The sequence below is a fragment of the Pempheris klunzingeri genome, chromosome 20, assembly GCF_042242105.1.
Source record: "Pempheris klunzingeri isolate RE-2024b chromosome 20, fPemKlu1.hap1, whole genome shotgun sequence".
NCBI classification, from domain to species: Eukaryota; Metazoa; Chordata; class Actinopteri; order Acropomatiformes; family Pempheridae; genus Pempheris; species Pempheris klunzingeri.
In genome coordinates this window covers 1860863-1887634 of record NC_092031.1, presented here as the reverse complement: position 1 = coordinate 1887634, position 26772 = coordinate 1860863, and the positions used below count along the sequence as shown (strand labels likewise).

The window sequence follows — 26772 nt, the reverse complement described above, 5'->3', positions numbered from 1 at the left end:
ACACCAAACCACATTATTTATTTACTGACACATACTGAGTGTATCAAAAAATCTGCTGTTTTTGAAAAGCTCAGCTTTGAAACGTGTTCTATATATCGACATGATTGTTGACCTGTGAAGTCAAGCCACCGTATGCATCAGTAGCTTTAACACAGCAGATGATCCTTCAGACCGTCTCTGTGGCAACGCATCCCACCGAATCAGTGTCGTCACTTACAACTACAGTTTAATTCAGCTTTTCAGAACCCTTTGACTGATCAAGGTCTGAGCAGGTGAATAAAACCATTCTCTCTCTCTCTCTCTCTCTCTCTCTCTCTCTCTCTCGCTCAAATAGACAACATAATTTGCACGTGAGCAGGCAACGCGCCACACGTGAAGCTGCTGCAGCTTGAGGAGTTTGATTGATCATGTTATGATGGGGAGTGAGGAGATAATCTAGGTACTGTATGCGTATAATGTGCCTTCACTGGTGACTGGAAGTCTGAGTGCAAATACACAAGTGTGTACGTCTATGTGTAATGCATTTGTACATGTTGTTTCAGATAGTATGAGAGCATCTGTGTAGTTTGTGTGTGGGTGGATGTGTGAGTGTTTGCACACTCTGTGACAGCATTTGCTCCAGTTTCTAGTTTTGGCTGTTTCCCCTGCTTCTTCTTGGTCACAGATGAGCTCATCCAATATTTAGAACATCAGTCACCCCGACCTGGATCACCGTTCCCTAATCACAGCCGGTCGGGTCCCGCACGGCCAGAGCCGGACAAATACAGTCCTCCAGATACACAGACGCACTCTCTGTTTCAATTTACAATTCTCTTTTTTGGCAAGACGAGTAAATGCTGTGCCAATGCATGCAGAGAAGGAAAATAGAGGGTAGAGGAAACAAAAAGAAATGGGTTTGAATAACAATGAAAATGTACAAAAGGACTCAGTATGTGACTGAACATTATCCGGATCACTGTGACCACTGTACTCCTACATGTGAAATCTCTTAAGTGGTTCAAGTATGATTATCTATTATCTTCTTTAATGTAGCTGCACAAATCTAGTTTTGCCAACGGTGTCAACACAAACAGTTGAGACCGTGTCACTGATTGGCATTAAGAGTTCATGTGTCATTAAGACTAATTCTAATGGAAGACTTGGGCTTGATATTTGCAGAGTATCTCCAGGTTTTCTCTGAGTTGGGTTCTTCCTTTATTAATTTATTCATCTATTGGGATTCACCCCTGGTTTCAGTTCATTAGTTGCTAACTTTGTCTGTCTGCCGTTTAGCTCCAAACAGGTAGTATTCAGTGGATTTGTCCACTGGGCTGGGACAAGATTAATTAGAGAGCCAAGAAAGGGAACCAAAGCTCTGTGCTCTGTGGCTTGGTCACTACCAGTGACGCCTTTCACATTACACATAGTCATCTGACCCATTGCTAATATTGTTGATAATTGCAGCTTTACATTTTTAAAGATCTGTACCGGCATTCACAGCGACGTAGCTGTACTCAATGAATGTAGGGGGAAGATCCAGCTTGCCAGTGAGCACTGGTCCAGTTCAAGGCACTAATGATGACCTGTGAACATAAAAAAGATGTCTGTACTCGTACATTCATGCCAGAAGCTCAAAATGAGATTCAACATTTCTCCTCTGCCTGATCCAGGTCACCACAGTTGCATAAAGCAGCGTTTATCTTACCTCATCATATAACATACAGATGATTTTTACAGCTCTGAACTTCCCTGCTAAAAGCACTTCAAATACATAATGTTCCTGGCCATAAAGCCATTTCACATGCAGCCACACACTGAAATGAGGCAGCCTGATATACTAAAAGTGTCTCCATGGCAACCGTGTTTCGAAACGAGTGCACAACAGGGGGGCACTTTGGAGAGGGTCCGCTCCCTGTGATCATGCATAATCATGGCGGACACATATCACAAACCTGACCAGCATCTCTCATCAACACTAGAAAAGACACTGCAGTCTATGAAGAGATGCTCCGCAGTCGTGTACTGGCCTTTTAAAGTGAAGACACTTGATTAGTTAAAAGCTGCTTTTATGCAAATGTACAGGATAAAACAAGAAAAAATGCCATCGCATTCGAACAGTTCTGGTGGGTATGAACTTGCAGCAAACAATCTCCCGCAGACTGTCTTACTTACAATAATATATTTATTGCATTGATAGATCTTCATCAGGCATCATCTGAATTTGCAAAAGACCAAGACTTACTAAGACTAAGACTTAAGCAGAAAAAGCCTTGTGTTTGTATGTTCTTTGCTGCTATAACAGTGATAATGCTGTAGTCAAATCTATTTGGGTAAACACACCCTGAAATCTGTTAAACTCCACATGCACTGGCACTCTTTAACATTCTTTTGAATAGCTTTATTAGCGTATTTGCATGCTGACTGAAAATTCAACATGCCATTGAACTCGGCTGCTCCTCAGGTGTGTGTGTGTGTGTGTGTGTTATGTAATTGCCCCTGCATGGCATCTGTGATTTCATGTAACATCTGAGCGTGTGCAGTCAGTGCCGGTGGGGACAAAGGGCAGGAAGACGAGATTCATTCTGCTCCAGTGGCCTTTCTCTTCCTTGCTGGAAGATTCATCCACACACAGACGGAGACAGGAGTGGCACTAAACAGAGACAGAGATGCAAATGAAATAATATCTGTGAGTGAATGTAGAAAAAGAAGGCAGGTTGCAGTTTTTGAGAAGTGGAAGACGGCTCCCTTGGGAGAAGAGTGAGGAGAGAGGGGGAAGTCAGAGGTTAAGGACATAGATGGAAGACTGGAGGAACTAATAAGCATGGAGGAATAACAGAAACCAAGCTCCAGTCTCTGATGTGTGAGAGTTTATATTTCCTCTGCTCCACTGAGTCTCCCAACTGAAATGATTCATCCAGATAAGAACCACAAACGGCAGAGGGTGTTTATGCTCTGCTCTCATGTTCTCTGAGGTTCACTCAGGTGAGACGTAATGTTCCTGCATGTTTCCCACTGTCCTGTGTGCACTTGTATTATTTGTCATTTGACATTTCTTTTCACTTTAATAGTATCTGTGCATGCACACGCAATGGCTCTACATCTACATAAAGGCATGTTTTGTTTTCATGCTTCACTAGTGGACTTATAGCTGTGCTACATGTGAGCCGCACGCTCTGAAGACCCATAATCCCCTGCTTCTGTGCCTCTCTACCCACTACAAGGACTTGATAAATGCCAAGCTTTCACTACGCATCAGACTGAACAGTATTCTTAAGTTAGCATCTTGGCAAATTCTTAATTGATTAAGGTTGTTCACAGAAGATTTATTTAAACCATGCGGTGCACAAAAAGTTAAGTCCTCACAGCGGGTTGCCCGTTTCTCCTCTCTAACAAACCAAACCCACAGAGAACAACTTAACTGCTGATTATCTCCATTTAAAGTAAAGACACCAAGTAACCCACGCATGCACGTGCAGATGCAGAAAATCCCATCATCCCCAGGGACAGTGATGTCATACTAAGACGGAGAGAAAAGAGCAGGAAAAGATGAAAGCAAACAAAGAAGTGACATTCATGCTTGTTGTGATCAGAGGTCGGTGGGAGGGATGTAGCTGCACAACAGGTTCTTTCATTGTTGTGACCTTTAACAGCTCGCACACACATGTTGGTCAGTATGTGGCCACGCACACTTGGAGCTGAATGTCACAGACGATGAAAATCCAAGATTTGCTGATTTGCTCCGCCCATTCTCAAGTCTGTGAGAACTATTTATCTGTCTTAGGGAATGTTCACCATGGATCCTCTGAGTGCCTTTGAAACAGCAGGTTATTAGACTAATGGATACAGCTTGAAGTTTAGCCTTAACATTCAAGTTCCTAAAAAAAAGAGTCTCCAAAACTGGAACTACTTCTGTAAAGTACCTCAGATATTGAACTAAATGACAGTACTTGAGTAAATATGTTTTGGCTTTGATTTAGTTGTGTTTCGCTGCTGGACGTCCTGCTGATGTGCCCGTCAGGCCCTCCGGAGAACTGTGTGCTGAATAAACCAGACGAGGCCGAGGTGTTTCTGGGCGATGAGTTGTCTGGGGAGAGAAGTGAGAGCCTCAGGTGGAGGCTGTCTGCTGCAAGGAAACAGACAGCTGAGGCTGTGCTCAGCATACAGAAGTGTAGCTCTGCCACAGCATCAAGTAGACAACACACTCAACGAAATAAACAGACAGACAGCAGACGTGCCAACACGGGTGATCTTGAGAACTATTCTCTTATTTGTACAAGGTTGCTGAACAGAGATAATATGGCTGCTGTGTGAGATGTGTTTCATGGGTAGTTGATCTGAATTACAGCTTCCTGTGTAATTAGGCTACAATACGTGGGCTGCCTGCTTATATGGTTGGAAGGTAGACCCAAGTCCCACATGATATGAATAGCTAATCCCACAAATCCTTTGTGTGACGGGTCCACACAGTATAATGTTCTGTAACTCCACTGGAGGATCTCACGTCGTGCTGGAGAGCAGCAGGATGAATGACATTGAAAAGCCCCGGGAAATGGAAATGGAGGTTGGTGAATTCTAACACAGGAAGTTGTGAAGTGTTTGGAGTATACAGAGGAGAGGTGACTCCATTAGCATTCATTTAGAATGACAACACTGAGAGGTGTTACACAATTCAGTATTCCTGCCATGTCCTCCAGAAATACGAGCAGCAGAGTGAGAAAAGTTTTAGGCCACTTCATTGAGCAAGATCTGATCATCATGGCCACTGACTGGGTGAAGAAAATTAAGATTTAACTGTTTCTGCAGTGTTTTTGACAGTTGTAGCATCTGTGCTGCTGTAAAATATGCAGATTTGGGTGTAAAATGGATTACTGTTTATTGCAAATAAAATGTAGTATACATTTCTAAAAGAAAGTAGTGGCTTCAGCCTACACAGTTTGTTTCTATGTAGTTTCACTTATTAAAGGATAAATGGAATTTTATTTGTTGGATTTGAAATGACTGTGGCATTTTAAAGGGTCAGTTTGGATCCATCACAATATTTGCATAGCACATAATAATGCAAACAGACCAGGTGACACAGCAGTAGAGCTGCAGTTCCCCTGCTCTGCACGGTAAAATTACTGTTTCTCCATAATGTTGTCAGACACTTTGAGTAACGATCTGAGCCAGTCAGAGGCGAAACACAATGTAAAATACACTGATATATAAAAACAGAGCCCAGGTTTACTTGTATTTTTGTGTCATCCATATGAGTCGTTACCTTTTTTGTTTTGAAAAACCTCAGAGGTTTGAATTTGAATTCACATTATTGGTTTATGTTCTCCCAAACAATGGGCCTGAATGGCTGTGGAATGTACATGTAAGTGGAAAACAATGGTGTCTTAAGATCAACAGAGCATTTTTCTTTCCCAGTGAAGATAAAGCACAGTTTGTTTTTTGTCACAGAACACGTCTTGAGAAAGGTTTCCTCTTCTGTTTAATAAATATTGACTCAAAATCCTGCTGTGCTTTTTAGAGGCTTCGTGGAACTGCCAAGTAGCTAAATTACATGAAAACCCCCTGTGTTGTAAATTATATGCTTTTGTTTGCATGCAGTAATCATATAATTGGAACATATTACTTCATCATAACATCTTGCCTTGATCTTTGACCCTCTTGCTCATACATCTGTTGTATTCCTGTCATGTCCAGTCATCTGTCTGTGCTTTCACGCCAGCTCAGTCGCTGTGACGTATCTCCTGCTGCACAGAGGATTGTGGGTCAGAATAGCCAGAAAAGCATACTATAATACATACTATAAAATGTGAGAGGATGTAGCAGGACATCCTGTTAATTTGTGTTGGGATATACATTTTTTTATGGCATGCTAAATAGTACGGTAGTGTGGGTACGGGACTACAGCCACAATCGTATTTAGCAGTTTACAGACACATGCTAACCTGTGCCAACTACAGAACTGGACAGCAGTAGTAATAAAATGTATGTTTAAGATTGTTTGTGTGGTCAAACACTAATAAGCTCATATTTTAGCGTGTTTAATTTCACATCAGCCATGAGAATAAGAATAATAGACCACCGAATTATAGGCAGTGGCCTTATCAGTTACAGCTGTTTACAAAACTACTCAGATTTGACTTCTCTTTTTCATTAAGTGCTGTTTTTCTCTCCCATGTTGTGCCAAAATACAAGACTAATGGTTTCATTTAGGCAAGAGTGTAGAAGGTTAATTTCCTTTTCTGGTGTCGGGGGCAAGTTGTTCTCCTTCTGTCTTGGCACAACATTGGTGAGCATTAGGAGGGCATTTAAATCAGCCTGAATGGAATTTGGGGGAAGCAGTCACCATGGAAACCAGCTGATTTTTTTTTTTTTTAAAAGAAAGATGTCTTATTTTTTGCAGCCTGTTCTTGAGGCAGCTGCTGTTGTCTGTATGAAGAAATGACCAGAGGGATGATTACTGCATCGCTCTATGTGCATCAGCAGATGTACAGCAGATTGGTTTTGTCTTTGGCCCCTAACATAGATTGTTCATGACCAGATCATCAGCTTCATGCAGTTCACATGTGTTTGGCCCATATGGGCTTGTTTAACCATCTCCAACCCTCCCTCCGCCCATCTGTTTTCCTCCTGCCGCCATCGTGCTCTACCTCTCCCCTGCTGTTATTTTCAACCGACGAGTCTTCCTGCTGTCATATCATCCCCGTCTCCGTGTCGGTGCCTGATAGATACATGGTGTCAGCAGCAGTACTGCAGGGAAGCAGAGGACAGAGAGGGGAGTGACCATTTATTTTGCCAGCGCCAGCATTTTTGATATAGTGGCTGGTTTGGATGTGAGCGAAGAAGCTTTGTCTCTGTCACTGGTTTGGCAAACAAAACACACTCATGCATGTCTTACAGCGAGAAGAGTCTTGTATCTGTTCCTTAACCCTTGACCCTCAACCAGTGGAGTCTGAGGTTATTTCTGTGATTTCACTTCGGATGGAGTATGGAATAAAAACAATTATGGAACAAGACCCTAAATTACCCCTAAATTGAAATTTGAGTTATTCTGATATCTGTAGAAGTTTATAGCACAGAGTTATCAAAGCATTTTAAAGGGGTTTATGTCTGGAAGTGATTGGGTTTGTTATTTCTTTGCCAACTTATATACCGCTTTTACAGTTAAGCATGACTCAAATTCTGCGTTGTGATGGTGGAGGGAGCTCTGCAGCCATCTTTGGTTTTTTCTCCTAATGTTTATTATATTAAAAAGATAGTCAGAGTATGTCTAAATTAGCTAAAGTTATATTAATCTGTTCTTTTCATTGTGTTACGCAAGATTTTATGCATACATGTGATTTTCATTTAAAAAGTATTGCAATAGGAGCTCAGTTTCAGCTCAGTGTAAACAAATAGATAAATCTTAAAATATATTCTGCACTTGTAGCAGGTTTTGTCCATTTATTTCTATATTTAGGGTTTTAATCATGACCCACAAACCAATTGAAGATGTGATGATGATGAAAATGGCCCAATAACTTCATTGTAAAGGTCAAAATAGTTCTGACAGGAGTTTGGAAAAAAAGAGGACACATTTACAAGCACTCATGTCAGGCTGCAGAGCATCCCTCAGCACTCGGGGCAGGCTGTTATTTTGTTGTCTGTCAGTGGATGTTTAAGGTTTGTGGGTCGCACACATCACTCACCTGACTGTTCTCACTCTGACACCTGACTGTCAGTATTAGCCTGAGAGCTGAAACAGCTACTTCCCTCAGCAGGCATGGACGAACATACAGTGAATATATGTGGCAGCGATCACATGCATATTCTCACAGGGATTTAGTATTGTTCATAAAGACATACAGTCGGGGCGTGCCTGATGTTTTTCCAATAGACATGCAAAATCTTAACCTTTCCAAGAAAACAGTCGAGGTCCGCAGTTTGAAATAATCTATGCTTATGACTTTCAGGAATTCATTTTCAGGAAACACATGAAATGAGGCATTCATTTACAGCCACACATGATGAAGCTAACCTTCAAAACGGTTTTATATGTGTGGGATGTGACCTTTACAAGACTCCATAGGTCACATTTGCATCTGACATAGAATTCTCTTTGTGTTCAGATCCTCTGGTTATCGTGTTTGTATCTTAAACATCCTTGTGTGTGATTAGAGGAAGGCCCTGTCTTGTCCATCAGGGGTTAGAGCCTTTAATTTCTTTGCTTCTTTGGCTTTGTGACAACTGATTGTTTTTACATATTTTATCTCTCTGAAAACTTGACAGAGTTTGCTGGTATAAATGCCAGAAGTCAAGAGACGCATGCTAATAACACTGGCTATCCTGGACAGCATTTTGGAATTGATATCTTTATCTCTAACCTCTTCGCTCTCTCTTCTTCTTTCATTGTTAATTGTAATTGCTGTGTAAAGACTTTGACCTGGCCAGTTTCCAGCCCCCGCGGGTGCACTCACCTTTTTGTCTGCTGACCTTCAGATAATTTAGCTGTAGCGAGGACACTAACCAGGGCTGACGATGGGTGAAGGGTGTCCTCTGGATACACTTCCTGCTGATTCCCCTGAGCTGCATATGAGCAGCAGGCACAGGAACTGAGCCGGGGCAGAGCTGTCACTATCCTGGGTTTGACTCTGCTCAGACACGGAGGGGTGACTCTTCTGGATCACAGCTGCAGGAAAAAACTGGGAAGAAGCTTTATAATGGACATTTGGCTTATCTGAGAGGAGCGGGCTTAACAATAGTGACGTACTAATCACTGATGCCTACTTACATGTGGAATCACTACCTGTAAAGCAACAATACAAGCTAGTGCAGAAATAAACACATATTTGTTTGCAGAGCGATTGTTTCATGCGCTCAGCAGCTGCAGACCTAAAGCCACCAGTAAATGACACATTCATGCCGATAGCCGGGGTTTAGGGTTTAGATTCCTCTCAGTCTGCCAGCGCTGATCTAAATGTCCAACATGCCAACTACACTTTAGTCTCTCTGACAAGCCAAGTCACAGTGACTCACACCTATAGTGTGCTGCTGCAGCTCAGTTCAGACAGCTAAGTTGCTCATTGTTTGCTTTCCCATAAATAGGAGAGGAAACACAGACTTGCAGCCTGTCAGTGACAGAACTAACTGAGCAGCACCACCAGTGAGCTACTCCTTCACTTCACCTTTTTACAGAGAAAACCAACACGTTTTCTCCAAAACCTGCAGAGAGAATGATGTTCTAACACCAGTGAGTTCACAGGTCGCGGGGTTGTGTCATACTGTTGAGGGGTTATTTGTAAAAAAATCTGGAAATTAGGATGAAGTTGTCAGTGAATGTTCATAGATAAGCTGCAGCTAACTTGGATTTTTCAGCATCTGTAAAGGCAGAATAAACACTTGAAGTTGTCTTTACTTGACACTCTGCGGTTCTTGGTTCTGTCTGCCCTCGGTTAGACTTTGAGCTGCTGCTTCTCTTCAACTCGCTCAGTTTCTGCAGGAGGAGTGCTGAGGAGACTCTCCTGGGGGAGACACTGCAGAGTACACAGCTCTTCTTCTTTCTTAGAGCCTTTCTTCTCTCCTCTCTTCTCCTTACGCTTGCTCCCTTTTCATCATTTAGTCATCAGGATGTTCTTCAGTTCTCTGCCTCAGGAGGCTAAAAATGGCTACCACCTCTGAGTAGCTGCGAGTCCTACGGTGCTCTAGCTGTTTGTATCAAGTAGTAAAAAGAGGGAGAAATGCAGCAGCTCAGTCCACCTTCCTGTGTTTTCCACTGTAAATGGGTTCTTGTGTCTCAGTGTTGTTAATGAAGCTCTCAGGAAGGACCTTTCCCTTTAAACTGAGCGACCTTTAGCAGGAGACATTTGTCTCTTTGGATCCGGACTCATTACAGCTAACAAGAAGGAGAATCCTCTTTATTTCATTAGGTTTAGCAGTCATTGGCATTGATTTTTACACGGCTAGGGAGGGAAATAACAACAAGATATTTTTGTGTGTTTATCCAACCCACCTCAGCTCGATAGAGTTTAAAGAAAGGATGTATTTTAACCTGCTAAATAACACCTTCACTGGACAACTGCTGACTGCTTGACTGTACCAATATATTTTAATGATCTTTCTCTTTCCTTTCCTCCTCTTCTCTGCTAGACACGTTACAAACTGCTGTACTCAGCTATTTTCTGACTCGATTCCACTGGAAAGAAAAGCTCAGGCATACGATTAGATACAAATTCTTCCTTTATCCTCCAGATTTCTCCACTATCTTACCTCAGTAGATGAGTTTAGAGGATTTTAAATGTTTTGACAAGTAAAGGAAAATAGTCTCTTTTAGGAAACGTCACTCAAAACAGAGTAAACAGTGCATTTGTTGGGGACTATAGGCATTAGGCAATAGGCATTTGTAGACCCAACAGTTCTGGTGACACCCTGCCCATTTGGGAGATCAGACCTAGATTTCACTGTTGTTACTTTTCTTTGTGTCTTCTTGTTGTTGATGCTGCATTTGCTTGTTGTGTCACTGAGGGCTCTTGTGCTCCTACACTGATGTAGGAGCTTAAGTCCCTTAAAATCATCCATCAACTACTATTATTCCCAGTTCTTGCAGTGTGGACACAGTAAAAAATGTTCCATGAAAAAGCTCCCTTGGTCTGAAAACACCTCATGTGTGATTGACTTAAATAAACTACTGTGTGTGTGTGTGTTTTAAGGTAATGAAGAACATGTCACCCAGGGCGACAGTGTGGCTCACTGATGTGTTTTTAATAGTTTTTGGAGAACAATGGAGCTCTAGAGCACAGAGGAGGAAGCTATTGCAGGCTTTTATACACCCAGAATACTTGTTAGTTGAATCAATTAATTTTTGTCTTTGGTCTTTTGACAGGATAAGAAAAAAAATGTACTGTTGTGTTTCTGATATGAAGTTAATAGTAGATGAGGGATGTGGCAGTCATATAACTTTGCATCTGCTTATAATAATAATAATAATGTAGACATGTATCAGCTGGGACTACACGGACCTAAACATGTTCCTGCACCCCCAGTCACACTCTTCCACTTGTGCTGCTGGGGGAGATGGGATTTGTAAGCAAAAGAGTTTTAAATACGCCACAACAGGGCCATGTCTCTGCTCTCTGTAATTGCCCCCCTGACAAATAAAGAGTAATTATATCAGAATCTTCTTGTATACTGTTTCAAAGCACTAAATGGCTATTGACTGATTTAGCACGGTGGCTTTTTCCACCTCCTCCTCCCACTCGTCTTCATGTGGCATCATGTTGCACTTTTTATGGATGCTGTTCCTGGACCACTAGTTTTATTTAGCCTCATTTGAGTGGAAAATTCAGTTAAATTCATACTAGGACTCTATGTTCCAAAAGCCTCTGAGCTGGCCAGCTAATCCTGCATTTAACTGTAACATTTGCATGTTTTTTTTTTTTTTATATATTTCCCCCAACATCCTGCCAGCCGGTCTCCTAAACAACAGTGTTTGCACTCTGTCCAATTATACTAAGAGCCTGATACTCAGTCAGAGCCACTCACACCAGCTTTCAGAGGATCAGCTCAAACAGGCAGCAGCAACGTGTGTGTGTATATGTATGTATGTATGTATGTGTATATGTACAGTGTTTGTGTATCTGTGGACCTGGGTGGCATTGCTGTTGGCAGGAATCGGTGTGAGAGATTTACAGCTGAAGGCAATCCTGCATGGCTGTCCATCCAATCTGTTTCCGTGGTAACCGTTGCATTTTAGAAGCCATTGCAGAATGAGAAATATAAATCATCTGCTGCTCAAAAAAATGCCCACTAAAATTGGGAACAAGATATTATTTACGAAGGTTGGACAGCAGGAACGCAGCAGCACACATGGAGGATAATTCCAACCATCAAAGTCTGAAAATTGGCCTTCCTGATTCAGAATGAGGCTCAGATCGGCAGAATGAAAGAGAAATAGAGCCTGAGGAAAATCACACAGCAGAGAACTCTACACTGTCGGGCTTCAGAGGTGGAACAAGAGTCCGTACATAGTGCAAATAAACTGTATTAATATTCTTGTCCCATTACAGCCCATTTTAATTCACCATTTGTGAAAAAGAATGTGTTTAGGAGAGATGGGAGATGTTTATCATATTCCTCAGTACATTTGGTGCCATGATGCCCTTCATGGTGTCTTCAGGATGCTATATTGTGTTTCATTACTCTGTTAGGGTTACATGTGATAGAACGATCCAAGGTAATCCCGTCATCTCGGTTCGGCTACTTGCTTGGTTGCATGTCAACCTCTTCTCTGTCGTTTAAGTTCTTCTGCAGTACTGTCAATAAGAGCATCAAAAAGAGAGGCCTGTCCATACAAATAAATAACACCTGCATAGTAAACGATCCTGCATTATGCTTTCAAAGGCCAAAGTATGGTGGACATGAAAAAGAACAAACAACCACTTTACTCGAACAGTTTTGAACAGTATTTAGCCATATTTATACATGAAGGGAATGAAAGGGATAAGAATTACCTGGAAAAAAATAATGCAATATAGATGCTATATATTATACACACTGTATAAAATTCTATCAAGTTTATGGTTGTTGTACTCCATTAACACATAAAGCAGAGGTTATTGCAGGAGAAGTGTAATTCTGACTCATAATAAATGAAAGCTTCATCTTCCACCCTCCTATTTTGTCTTATCCATCCTCATGTAAATGTTCCTTTCATTTGAGTAAAGCAATGTCTTTATTTACAAATCACCTTCATAGTGCTGATTTACAGTTTATGACATTTTAGGAAATTTGAATTCGTGCAGAATATATGAATCTGTTTCTAGGTGAAGGCAATAAATCAACACTTGGTCTTCTGAGCGAGAAGTTTTTAAGTTGTTGTTTGTGCTGTGAATAATTCCTGCAGAGCTGTGATGTTTCAGAGCTTCATTCTGAGCAAAACCTTTATGGCAAGGTATAAATCAAACATGCAGAAATGTAAGATCTGCTGGTAAAGCAATAAGTTTATGAGCACCCATATCATGCATTATAAATGAGGTGATGCAACACATCTACTTGTATTCAGCAGTGAATCAATTTAAATTTAAGTCATTTGTTCATTGTTGTAATCTAATTTCTCTCATATGTCATTATATTATATGTCATTTAATATGCATTTGATCCCAATAATTTAGTCCATACAAACATTTGTGAGTCTCATACTAGAGTTTAATGCCTCAGCTAATATCCTGTGTGTCTGTAACACTTGATGTTTCCTGCAGATGGTGCTCCACTGAGTGACATGTCCTGGTCGTCGTCCCTGGCTGTGGTAGCCATCTCCCTCTCAGGCCTCTTCACCTTTGTCTTTCTCATGCTGGCCTGCCTCTGCTGCAAGAAGGGCAAGTTCGGCTTCAAGGTGGGCGTCTCCTTTGAGCTGATGCACAGAACGCAGTTTCACATCAACTCCTGCATGAAGCATGAAAAAAATATGAGGCAAACTGACAAACCTCTGCACCCTCAACACACGCATTAAATCATATAAAGTTTTCATGGAGTCTTGCATATAGATAAGCACTCTAACTCTCTTTGCCCCAGAGCGTTACTGCAAATGACCTGAACATGGAACGTTCATTGAATGTCCATTATATTCATTACACAAGATCTCCAGCCATTAATGCCTAGAGAATGTTGATGGGAAGTAGAATAGCAGACATAATAGTGGTGTTTACGGAGCGGCAGGAAGCCTGCAGCTTTTCAGGACCATCTTGTGACGCTGATTTAGACCCCATTTCTGAGCAGTGCACCGAAATGGGTCACGGCACCGCAGAAAATAGAACAGAGAGCAAGGAATACAGAGTGAGTGTTTGTGACTTAGGTCACTTTCAGGGACACGCCAGACTTGAGACCAGTTGACTGGGGACTGCTTGTACACCTGGGGACAAAAGCCATGTCCCCAGTTGGAGAAAACATAGATTTTTGGTTCGGTGGTTAGGGTTAGGGTAAGCTTTAGGTTTAAGCAAGTAGTTGTTATGTTTAGGGTTAGGCCCCAGGAAATGAATCTAAGTCTGTGTAGATATCCATAAAGTTTTGTCCGTGTGTGTGTGTGTGTGTGTGTGTGTGTGTGTGTGTAGATTGGTTGAATGGTGTGGCTGTGCATATGACTACAAAATGATTTTAAATGTGTGTCTGTATTTCTTCCAAGTGTCAGTTTATGTCCTGTCTGTATGTGAACATTAGTGAGTGCAGTGTGTTCCTGCTGATTCACCTGCACGTTCAAACTTTTGCCCTTGTGCAGGTGAACAAATGCTTTTGTTTACAGTCAGCGTGTCACATCTTATTCTGTTGAAAGGTCTTGAATCCATTCCTTTTTTTTTGTATATTTTGAATCTGGCATACTTTACATCCGCATGGACTAGCAGTCTTCTCCTTCTTACTCGTATTTGCTGGTCTGTTGCTATATTTCTTGGCACATTACCAGCAGCTGTCAAAAAGCTTGAAGATGAAGGATGACATATAGCCTGCATGCACTGCACATTTACATCACCGGCCCTGCAGTCAGCGGGAAGTGTATCACGTCACCCGAGTGCTTGTGCACATATTTGTCCTCTCCTTCCACAAGATACAAACAAAATGGGGACCCTGTCATGAAAATGTTACTTCACAGCACTACTAGTGGTAAAAATCTCCACAGAGTAACTTTACTGGTCACTAAAAACACAACACAGAGGGTCTTTTTTTATCTCATCTATGTAAAACTGTTAGCCCACTGAAAACACACAACAATTAAAACATTTACACGCTGGTTTCTTGCATGCAAAAGTTAACTCTAGACTATGTAGAATTTGAAATTTACATTAAGGAAAATAATGCAACAGCCGAGCACCTGTCAATGATTTGTAAGCTTATCTGACCTGGATTAGTATCCCAAGGAGGAGGTAGATCACCCACTCAAAATCTCTAGGATGTACTTGCACTTCCTTGAGTTCCTGCACATGTACATATGGCGGTATGGTGCTCAGTGTCTGCACTTTAACCTCATAGTCATTCTTTTATTTCCAATCCAATCTATGTAACACTCTTGAATTCTTAAAGTATTATATTATCCATCAAAAGTATTCCATTATCAGATTTGAAAAAAGGAAGGTTATGGTTAAGGTTGGGTTAGGATTAAGATTATTGTTTTGATTACTTTATCGCATCATACACTGTCCCAAGAACAGGATTCATTCTCCAGCTTAATTATTTATGTGACATTATGTAAAGTCTTAACATAATTCAAGTCACAGAGGAAATTGCACAGACTTTTATGCCACTGCGACACTCTGAAGAGAAGCACATGAATAAACCTGTCTGATGACTGTTCTGACAGACTCAGGGACTTGAAAGACGGTTTTAATAAAGAGAAATTATCACCTTGGGTACAACTTCATCTTTTCTCTTCACTCTTCTGCACCCTCAGTCTGTCTTTATTTAAATCTCCTCTCCACATTGAATGTGTCTTAAGAAACAGAAGTGCCTATTACATAACATCCTGTCCTTTTTTTGAACACAGTGCTTGTTTATAATCGTGCATCTTGAGTTGTTTCCAGTTTGTATGCAAGGAATAGCGATCAATCGAAGATTTATTGTATGTATGATATGCCTCAGGTCTGGTTTGTGTCTTCAGCTGGTAGGACCACCCAGTTCGGACCTGTCAGGGTGTGTCCGATGAAGGGGCCAGGGTGGGAGGAGGGGGAGGAGGGGGAAGAGAGAGGGCGCGAGGGCGTGAGGAAGGGCATACCCATGAGCCTATAGTGCATCCGGCCTAGAGGCCCCATCTGGAATTAGACACAGTCTTAGACACAGTCTCTCCCAGAGCAGGAAGAGGGGATTTCAGAAAAAAAAAAAAAAAGAGAGACGATAGAGAAAAGCTCTCTGTGTTCTACAGATAGTGATGGAAATATGAGGAATTTCCTCTCATGTTCTAATGTGGGTTGGACTTGGTTTTAGCATTAAAACTCTCCCTTTCTTAGGACGCTAGCACATTTGTCATTGCTCACATCGTGTATGAATGCCACAGCTGCAGATTCTGAAAAAGTTCTTTGAAAAACAATGCAATTCTTTACTCTGAAAACTCTTTAAACTGAAAATCAGTTTTTGGATGCTTGAAGGAAATATACTTTTCACTGTCTCGCTGAGAGTCAGATGAGAAGATATTTGTTGTGCCTGCCAGGAATTACTCCTGAACACTTTGGTGTTTGTGTGTGCAGATTAAATAAATAAGACATATTTTAATAATCAGTGAGCTGTAGAGGTTCAGGTATGCAGATTTGGTTTATGTTGTACTGAGCCAGGATAGCTGCTTCCCCTTGTTTTTAGTATTCATGATAAGCTGAGATAACCTGCTGCTGGCTGTATCTTCATACAGAGGGATGAGAGTTCTTCTCATGCTCTTATCTAAACCTCTGCAAGAAAGTAAACAAGGTTATTTGCCAAATCCCAAACTAATCCTTTCAAGAAATAAATGAATAATTTAATCGATCTGCTTGATGTTTCAGTACCTGTATTTGATATGACTCTAAAATTACCGAAATGATGAGCAGAATCTGCTACACATTAGTTTTTTTTAAAGATTGTAAACAAATTTATATCCCATAATCTACAGACTCACTCTTCCAATCCAGGGTTCATTAAATATCTGAATTAAGTCCCTCAAATGTCTTTTCATTTGTGAGGTTCACAGATAATAGATTTAAATAAACACTAGTATTGAGGATCAAGGGGTTTATCGACCTGATTTAGAGTGGACTGGGACTCAAAAGCAGCACTTGGGCCTACAATATGTTTTTTATTCCTAACATTCTCCTTTGATCTTAATATGAGATATTTCAAGGGCTTTTGAGATATAAAAAACCGATTGAGGTTATGTTATGTTACATGCATTAATAAAGCTAAAAATAAAACAAATGTAACACAGACAAATCATAACTCACTTATTAATGAGAACCATTAACTATAATGGTTATTGATAAGTCAATGTTGACTTTAGGTTTCTCACAGGACACGAACAACATCACAATCAAGTTTAACTGCTGAATTACTTCCTACTGTAGAGGGCTGAAATAAGGACACTGCAGTCAGTCTGAGGTCAGAGTGAAGGTTAATACCAAGCCCTTAGTGATCTAACTGAAGGACACGTTCATGAAAGTAGTCAGCGAACGGCCCTCACAAGTATAGTGATGACAAAATATATAAAGTGTGTGTGTGTTTCTTGGTTTAATGGGGAAGGAGACTGCCCTGCAGATGTTCTTTGGCTTTTGGGAGAAAGAGAGAGGGAGAAAATGAGAGGAAGAGAGCAAGTGATGTCACATGTATAGTATGTGAACCCCTCACCCCCTCCTCCCACTTGTTTTTTTTCTCCCGCACATTTTTGTGGGGGCTCAATTTCTCTTCTCTCCCTCATGAGACGACCACAGGTTTGGTCTCGCCTGTGAACTTGGAGAGGATGCTCCTCCTTCTACCCCCACCCTCCCCACCCTCCCACCACCCCCTTCCCATTTTCTCTCACTCCATCCCTTCATCCCCAGCAGATCCTGGGGACACTCAGTGGTCAGATACAAAGCCTCTTCCTCTCCTTCCTCCTCTCTGGACTCAACAATGAGACTCTCTCTGCACAACGATGATGCCTTTTGCTGCAGCCGCTCTTCCTGGCACCGCCAACCTCCTGCTGCCCTCCACCCATCACACAAATGGGAACCCCGGGGGGGCCACAGAGTGTGTGTGTGTGTGTATGCGTGTGTGTGCAGGTATGTGTGTATTTATGGATGCAAGAACCAGGAAGAGGTTGAGACGCTGTAACTAAAGCTGAAGGGGTTTGACAAGTTATCACTGCCTGTGGCCTCTGAGGAAAGGTAAGCAAACAGGAGATGCTGTGGGGTCACAGAAACACTGAGCCTTCATCGGCTGCTTATTTTACCAGCAGGCGAGTTCAGTTTGATGGACAGTGTAAGAATCAAATAATAGGATTTGTAATGGTTTTCTATCATCACTTCATTTAATCTGGTCTTTTTAGCAGATTTCCAGAAAGCTGAGCCGTTTTGCTTTTTTGTTTTTAAACACTTTTCATGCTTGAAGCATTTTCTGCTGGTGGATAAACAGAAAAACTGCGAGACATTCAGTGTTTCAGCTTCTTAAATTTGATTTACTGCTTTTGTCTGTTTTATATCATCGTTATATCCCTGATACCATTTGAATATGTCACTGCTCTCCGGGGAATTGTCTTGAGATTTTATTTCTATATATTGATTTTTTTCTTTCTACTAATGGATTAATTGATTAATCAAAACAATATTCAGTCATTTCAGGCCTAGTTTTGATGCCTTTTACAGCCATGAGAAGAAATGAGAGATATTACTGCTGCTTGCATGTGTGTGAGTGTGTCTGTCACAGTGTGTGTGTGTGTGTGTGTGTGTGTCGCTGCGGAGAGTGAAACCACATGTTGAATGGGAGGGCGAGCAGGGCCGTGTGAAGATTTGGATCTGAGGCTGAGGGAGGGTCTGTGTTGTGTGTATGAGCTCGCATTCTAGGGGGGGACGGGGTGAAGTGTGGGATGGAGGTGTTTATGTGTGTGAGTGTGTGTTTGTGTGGGTGTTGTCGGGGGCTGCAGCAGGTCACATTTTTCCAGTACAGGGACCCCGATGCTCTCCAGCTCCCATCCAAGAAACTTTTATTCTGACATCCGGGTCTGTGGATAAAGCCAACTCCCTCCCCTCTTCGTCCCCTGCTCCATCCTGCGATGTGTCTCTATGACTTTCTGCAGGCAGAAGGAATCTGTCAGTGGCTCCTCACTGTTCATCCAACCCAGGCCTTAAAGTATCACACTACAATAACATAGAAAACCCTGCAGTGTGCCTCGGAGAGTGATTGGCTTATTTCTTTACACATTTTTACTAATAATTCCTAATAAGTGAATGTTGGTCTTAAGCCAAACAACCTTAGCCTGACATCAGCAGACCAGTTTGTAAATGTGAATTTGCCTGGAACCTGTCAGTTTATTTTCAGTTTCCAAAGGGGCGTTCTCAACATGTGCAGATCAAAATGCCTCTTTACACACAATTGGATAGACCCATAACCAATCAGAGCAACAAAATGTGTGGCATTACCAAATCCTGTGAGACTCATCTTTCTTATCAATAAAAAACTTTAAGAACAGTTGCTCCTGTTTTAGAGAAAAAAAAACCACCATCCAGTTGGTTTAATGCTGACACAATAGTGAATTCAACAGAACGTATCACATCATCATCATCAGCAGCAGCAGCAGCAGCCATCTTGGTTGTTTACTAAAATGCCTCAACAACGCTGTTCTGTCAGTCGTCGTATCCAACCTGCCCCATATTAGATTAACGAATGCGGCTGGCCCGACCCAGGCCAGGTCTGCTGGAAATCTGTCTGAACGGGAGGGAGACCACAACAGTAGTGATTTGAAAACTAGGATTAGTAAATCTTCCACTTTCGGCCTTTGGAGAGTGCTTTATTTATCTCATCCTCATCATCTTAGTAGTTTGTATGTTACTGTTTCCATATGTTGGATTTGATTTGACAGTTGTTTTCAGCTGCTTCTTGGAAAAACATTTCAAAGCAGCTTCTATTAATATTCTGAACAGGTTCTCAATTTACAGATCCCTTTGTTCAGTTTCTTTCAATTTATGGTTACAACCATAGAAGATCTTTACTCTCAGCGATGTGATTGTGATCAGTCTGTCAAGGTCTCTTGTGCAAACACTAATCTCACTCTGCTGCTCAGAGTTGTGAAGAGTTATTGATCAGACACCTGCTTGCTGCCACCTGAGGCCTGTGACACAGATGGCAGCTTATAGAAGTGCAGTAAATCAAGTCAAAAGTCCTTTATCTTTTCTTTTTTCATTGTGCTATCATGTGCTCATTGTCAATATTGATATGAAAACATTTGAAATATATTTCCAAATTAAAAATGAGTCACAGAGGCTCTTCTGCCAGACTTTTCTCTGGTTGCTTCCAGAAAGCCTCTCAGCACTAAAATCATCAGGCTTAATTGCAAAGTAGGAGATTGAGATACATGTAATCTTCGTACAAATAATCTTCACTGGCTTTGTTTACACTATGATGTTCCAAATAATGTCACAAACACTGAACCAGGCACAGCTCGCCTCGGTTCATCTCGGTCCGGCTTCAGTGGTCGTCGAGCAAAACTATCATCCACATTTTTTATCGCTTCCTACATTTTTACGTTCACGCACGTTCATCTTCATATCCTCACATCTGTGACCTGCATGACCTTTGACCTCTTCGTGTATTTGTGTATGTACTTTGCAGGAATTCAAGAATGTGGACGGGGAGGAATACCATGCAGATATGTCCACTCTGGCCTCGCCGGCCTCCCAGGGCAGCCCAGACGTCTACATCCTGCCACTCACAGAGGTGTCCCTGCCTGTGGCCAAGCAGCCCACTCGATCAGGTGAGTCAATAAACACTTCAGTTAATTTCAATTTGACCTCTTAGACTCTGCCAGCTCTATCAGTGGCTGTAAACAGGCAATAGCAGGTAATAAACCCACAGAAATGTGAAATTTGAAAGAGAGAAAATCAGGCAGACATTCGTAATTTTGTATTTGCAATGATTCAGCCATTAAAAAAGTGGTGTCATGGGATTTAAATAATCACGCAGGGATATTTACTGTGTTAAACCTGGTCCTCTACTTCTGTTTTCTTTTTTTTTCACTCTACATTTAGATTTATACTCTTTCACTGCTGTTGAAAGGGATGAAATAGAGGATGAATGGGCAGTCAAAGAATATCCAATCATGACATCATTTTTGAAGGTTAATCAATGCTTTGTAATTTACACCTTCAGTTTCTTTTGCCACAAACTGACGCATGCATTCCAGTAGTTCTGTAAAAGTGCGAGAGCCTTACGCATGCGAGCAGATTTCAAGGGTGTGAGAGTAATGTAAGAGCACGGAGAGCTGGCATTAGTCAGAGTCTGTCCCTGGAGTGAGCACCGCCCTGACACTGGCCTCAGTCAGCTGGGCGTCCACCTATCCCTCAGTCCCTCGCTGCAGGTCCCCACAGAATGAACTCCATGCTCTTTAACTTTCACTCTCTCCCACAAACATCTGCCTGTTGCATAATAACGTCCAGGCGGCCAGCCTACGCTGCTGCTTGTTGGAATGTGAGGCATGCAAGAGCACAAAACCCCAGTGAGAATATTCCTCTTTCACTGTCGCTTTCTTCCTCTCTCTTTGCCTGTGCCTTTGCGACAATGGTCCTTGTGTGAATTAATGGGCTGATGCTGGCCGATAAACTTGTGACACCAGTGTGATGAGACCTAATGGATCATGCCCACGCAGTTAACTCTGCATCAAAGCTCAAACAGAATTGATTTGAACATTTTAGTGTTTTACATTCATACGGTTTTACCCACACTAGTTAAACAGGCGGTGTATAAAGGAACGAATGATGTTGGATCACCCAAATCACTGAGAATACATCCTCTGACTTACTCCTAGTGGTATTTAGCCATGCAGATGGGTGTGGCTTTATTTGAGGAAGCTTTGATACAATAAAACTTGAGGCCAATACAAGGAAGGTTGATGGAATTTCATTTGTGGTGTTCAGTCCAGGGAAAAAGATAGTTCCTGGTGGGAGAAGTATCAGAAGTAGATATTTCAAAACCTATAAATCACGACTGTCTCACTGTGTTCTATGATTTGGGTAAACTGGCCCTTTAACATATGCTTTTGTCTTCTGTGAGTATAATAGAAACCATATGGTATTATTACAGTACAGGCAGAGGTCAGGGATTCATAACTGTACCTTAAGGACTGCCTCACCCAGTGACATCAAGACGGGAAATTGTTTTTTATTAAACATTTTTAGTGAGAAATGGATTGGCTGAAATGGAGCCATCATTCTCTGTTGGTTCTCACGAAGAAATCTCTCTTTTTTTTCATATATTCATGAGCTACTGCTCCAGATATCTTTATCTGGATTTTGCCTTTTTTTCCAACAAATTCCCCAGATGAAGTTAAAGCTGAATATATAAAGCTATATGAATATATATGACAAGCAGTTATCAAGATTTAAAAAGGGTTTATGAGAAAGGAGGCCTTGCGGTTGCTTTTAAGCCGTTGGTGCAGGTCTCAGATTTCGATTCTCTAACGAATCCTGAGAGCAGAGTTGGAGTTCAAGTACTTAGCAGCAATGAGCAAGTCTTGTTACTCTCAGCCGATGTTCCCATCTCCTCTGTCATCCTGCGGCGCACTGGGGCTGTCGAAGGACTGTGTGGATAGGTGGAGTTCCTAATGAAACACCAGCACTGTAAGAGCTTGGCACAGTCAGTGGCCCAGTCCCCAGGACCCACCCTGATGCAGCTGTTCTGTGCTGCAGGCTGCACTGCAAAGACTAATGGAGCTCTCTCACACACCCACTCGGAGAGGACATTTGAACAGCTACACACACATAGAAACACACAAAGGGTGTCATGTTCATGTAGACACACACACACACACACAAACTTATACTCCCTCCCATTTGTTTTCTATGCATCCTTCCAACAAACGCTTTCAATTCTGCTGAATAACATCACACAATCACTCACATCAACCTCTAAATCCTCGCCTGCATGACACCGTTTCTAATTGAGTTATGCAACAAGAATGAGCAATCGTCATAAATGCATTTAAATCATTGTCTGAGGACAGCACTGCAGCTCAGCACCTCAGCAGACACAGGGCTGGGATGCACTGGACTAGAAGAGTATAATGGGAATTCCATTAGGCTGTGAGCGATTTAGCTGCTGTGCATCTCTCTAAAGACATCCTGGCTACTGAAGCAATTAAGTTAGACGCATCCTTCAGAGAGAGATGCTCACCATTGCACAGCTAAGAAAAGACCAGACAGGTCTGAATGGAGACTGAGTTAGTGTTTCAGCTGTAAACAGATCTGAGATCCTACCAGGGTAATCGGGAACTTGTATGGTATATCAGGGTCCTGTATTACCCTGTATTATTATCTCCTTGTCCGCACCAAAAGTGTTTTGTTCCCTGAGCCATGACTTTTCTACCACATTTAATCGTAATCTGCAGATTCTGTTTAGACCTCCTGCTAGGAAACGGACAAAAAGACAAGACCAAAAACAATTAGTTAGTTAGTTTATTTTCATTTCATTGTGTCATGCAATTTCTGACCCAACCATGGGATGGATTGAAGACAAAACCTACATCTTCTAGTAACACATGAAAGAAAAAAGGATGGTAAAATACTAGATCTCAGCTGGACACGTAAAGATCTTATACTAGATCTCAGCTGGGCACGTAAAGATCTTATACTAGATCTCAGCTGGACACGTAAAGATCTTATACTAGATCTCAGCTGGACACGTAAAGATCTTATACTAGATCTCAGCTGGGCATGTAAAGATCTTATACTAGATCTCAGCTGGGCACGTAAAGATCTTATACTAGATCTCAGCTGGGCACGTGAAGATCTTATACTAGATCTCAGCTGGGCACGTAAAGATCTTATTCTAGATCTCAGCTGGACACGTAAAGATCTTATACTAGATCTCAGCTGGGCATGTAAAGATCTTATACTAGATCTCAGCTGGGCATGTAAAGATCTTATACTAGATCTCAGCTGGGCACGTAAAGATCTTATACTAGATCTCAGCTGGGCACGTGAAGATCTTATACTAGATCTCAGCTGGGCACGTAAAGATCTTATTCTAGATCTCAGCTGGGCACGTAAAGATCTTATACTAGATCTCAGCTGGGCACGTAAAGATCTTATACTAAGAATTAGACCAGTGGAGCCATTGGAAAATATGATAGTATTTCTTATATAAGAAATGTTTCCCATCGTTCCATGAGGTTAACATGCTGGCGTAGGTGGGACCCACGGCTTGCCACTGTTATCTCCAAACCCCAGTTCATTCCTATGTCATGGAGCTGGTGGATAATAGCCCCAGTGTGTGAATACTAACTGGTCCTAGCTGGTGCCATGCTGCCCCAAGCAGCCAGACAATGGTGGTTATTCTGCTTCAGGCCAAGGAGAGCGTGAGTGGGTGTAAGGAATGACCAGTCCGGGGGAAAGAGACAGGGGTGTCCAATATGGCCTCCACACAGTGACTGGACTGTGTGGCAGTCTGGTGGGGGAAGACGAGCACCACAAAGATCTGCCTGTCTGTCTCTGCCCCCAGAATCACACAGAGAAAAATAAAGGGCTAGAGGGTGAGGGGTGAGGGACGGAGCTGCAGATGGGGGAGGGCGGGGTGTTGTCGTCAGTACCATTTCATTTGGCCGAGCTGGGACAGGATGGTCAGGCATGTTCAGCAGACAGGAAGGACTCGGGTCATCAGGGGATGGTGACAGAGATGCATCAGGGGCTTGGAGGACAGTCAGACAGATCTGCCCCAGAGTTGGCACCATATAGAATAAGACTGGACTCCGGGACCATGGGCAACGTTCACTGGCATGTTCGGATATTTCATTTTAGAAACAGTTAACAACAATCAGTTGGACAAAGAATGGATTCTGCAGTGGCCACTTAAGAAGCTGGACATGGTGCGTTCTCTCATATTACTGTTATATGTGTTATATGAGCTTTGTGGATTTTTTTTTACGAGTTATATGATTCATCAACTGTAACCTGGCTTTTGCATTTTCAAAAAAGTAACTATGCCAGGGTGTATGAATTTAGCAAATTAGTAAAATCAATAATTATTATCGTGTCATGTCAAACCAACTTTAAACTTCTAGTTATTCTCAGGATGATTTCAATATTGTCTTAATTTTTTCTTCAACTTATTTTATTTCTAAAGAAACATGGATAACATTGCTAACCATGATGAAGGCTTGTCTTCTCTACAGTATGCCACCTTTGTCTCATTTACAAAAAAACAACTACAAGAGAAAGAACGTAATGACTGTGAAAGTTTCCTCAAATGTGTTTCCTCAAGTTTACCCCAGTTTTTACAAATAATGCTCAGACTTTTAACAAACTTTTCAAAGCTAGTTCAGTCAACTCGTTTTTTTTAAGGTGAGTGGAAATAAATAAATGTAATTCATCGAATCATCGAATCACCGGACACCGCGGTGACTGGCCCACTGATGGCTGCCCCTCCTTTAGCAGTATTCTTGGTGTTACATCTCCAGGGAAAAGAGGCGTCCATGAGAGGTCAGGCTGAAGAGGTTCTCTCTGGTCTCTGCTGAGTTACTATGACCGAACAAACAGAGAAAAGCCCAACGAGTGCAAATCCAATCAAAATGAAACAAATTAATTTAAGACACTTGTAATTAGGACATAGGTGCTGCTAAAGAGAACAAGATCTTTGAGAGTGATCTTTTCTTAAGTTGAAGTAGATCACAGAACCATAATCATGTAAACTTTACATTTCCTTTACTATTTTCAAATGCTTGTTATACAGTTGTTTTATATATATATATATATATCATTATGATAATGTAGCTTTGATCAAACTGAAGGCAGACTTGATGTTCCGTGAGATGGATGGAAGAGTCTACTAATAGATTTTCATAGCTTGTGGACATTAATGGGAGCCAATGGCTGCCTACATTTTTGAAACATTAGTGTGGTTTGTTAGCTGTATCGCAGTATAATATGATTTGGATGATTTGTAGTGAATGGGCTGACGTATGCTGAATCACTGGATTTAAAAAGATCACAACACCTTTTCCTTTCTTCTTTTCCTTCAGTCCAACTCCTGAAATCCACAGATCTCAGCCGCCATAGTCTTCTCTACCTGAAAGAGATCGGGAATGGCTGGTTTGGGAAGGTAAGCCCACTTCTGACACTTCAGACCTCATAACCTCCTGCTGGTGGTTTTTGACACCTGCCAGGAAGATGAAACTGAGCATCAGTGAGTCTCACATCATGGCTGTTAGTCTTTGACTTCATTTCTGAGCACAGCTGGAATCACAGCAGTCAAAAATGGCCGACACACTGAGTTACCTGTAATGTCAGGGTGTATAATGCAATCCTGATTCTCGCACCTTTGATGTCAGCTTGTCCCAGAAGTGATTCGTTTATCGCTGGTAAAATGTTCAAAGTAATAGCCCCCCACTGCAGGTCGAACCATGTGGTGCTGTATGGTGCTTTTACAACCAGATAACATGTTGTTGTCGTTCTCTCTCGCTCTCTGTCTCTTTGTCTGTTTCTCTTCCTTTTCCAACTCATACTGTTCACTCATGAACATACATCCGTCTTCTCCATCCTTGTCTACCTTGACTGGGTATGTCCATCTGTTTGTCTGCATTTTTCTGTCTCTGCACCGCCCGTCTTTGAATTCTCTTTGCCGTACTCCTGCATGTCTGTTTGTCTGTCTTTGTGTGACGGTCACTCCCACTCCATGTTCAATGGGTTTGTGTACGTGCATCTGTGTAGTTTTCTTTGCTTACTTCTCTCTATCTGCGTGGTTTCAGGTTTTGCTTGGGGAGGTGAACTCAGGCCTAAACACCACCCAAGTGGTGGTGAAGGAACTCAAAGCCAGCGCAAGCGTGCAGGACCAGATGCACTTCCTGGAGGAAGCACAGCCTTACCGGTACACATTTATCTCCGTCAGCCATCTTTATGGTTGGATTTCTGTCTTTCTGTCTCCATCAGTAATTTATTACACACACATTTATTACTTGTAGACATTTTTATGACTTTATGACACTTTTATGATTCAGCGTGTCCTTTTAAAGAAGCAGTGTGTGTGATTTAGGGGGATCTTTTAGCAGAAATTGAATTTAATATTCATAATTAGTTTCAGGTGATTATACCCTGGTGGAAATAAGAGTTGTTGTGTTTTCGAGCCCTTTAAACTTACTTAGGG

At 41.8% G+C, this 26772-nt stretch overlaps 1 protein-coding gene across 1 annotated transcript in view; it reads left to right on the top strand.

The window, feature by feature from the left end:
- aatkb (apoptosis-associated tyrosine kinase b) overlaps window positions 1-26772 on the top strand; it is a 48397-nt gene that overhangs the window by 10053 nt on the left and 11572 nt on the right. The window contains exons 2-5 of the mRNA XM_070851220.1: window positions 13206-13339; window positions 20254-20395; window positions 25652-25731; window positions 26378-26496. Of these exons, the coding sequence (XP_070707321.1) occupies window positions 13206-13339; window positions 20254-20395; window positions 25652-25731; window positions 26378-26496 (475 nt within the window). The remainder of the gene's footprint in view (window positions 1-13205; window positions 13340-20253; window positions 20396-25651; window positions 25732-26377; window positions 26497-26772) is intronic.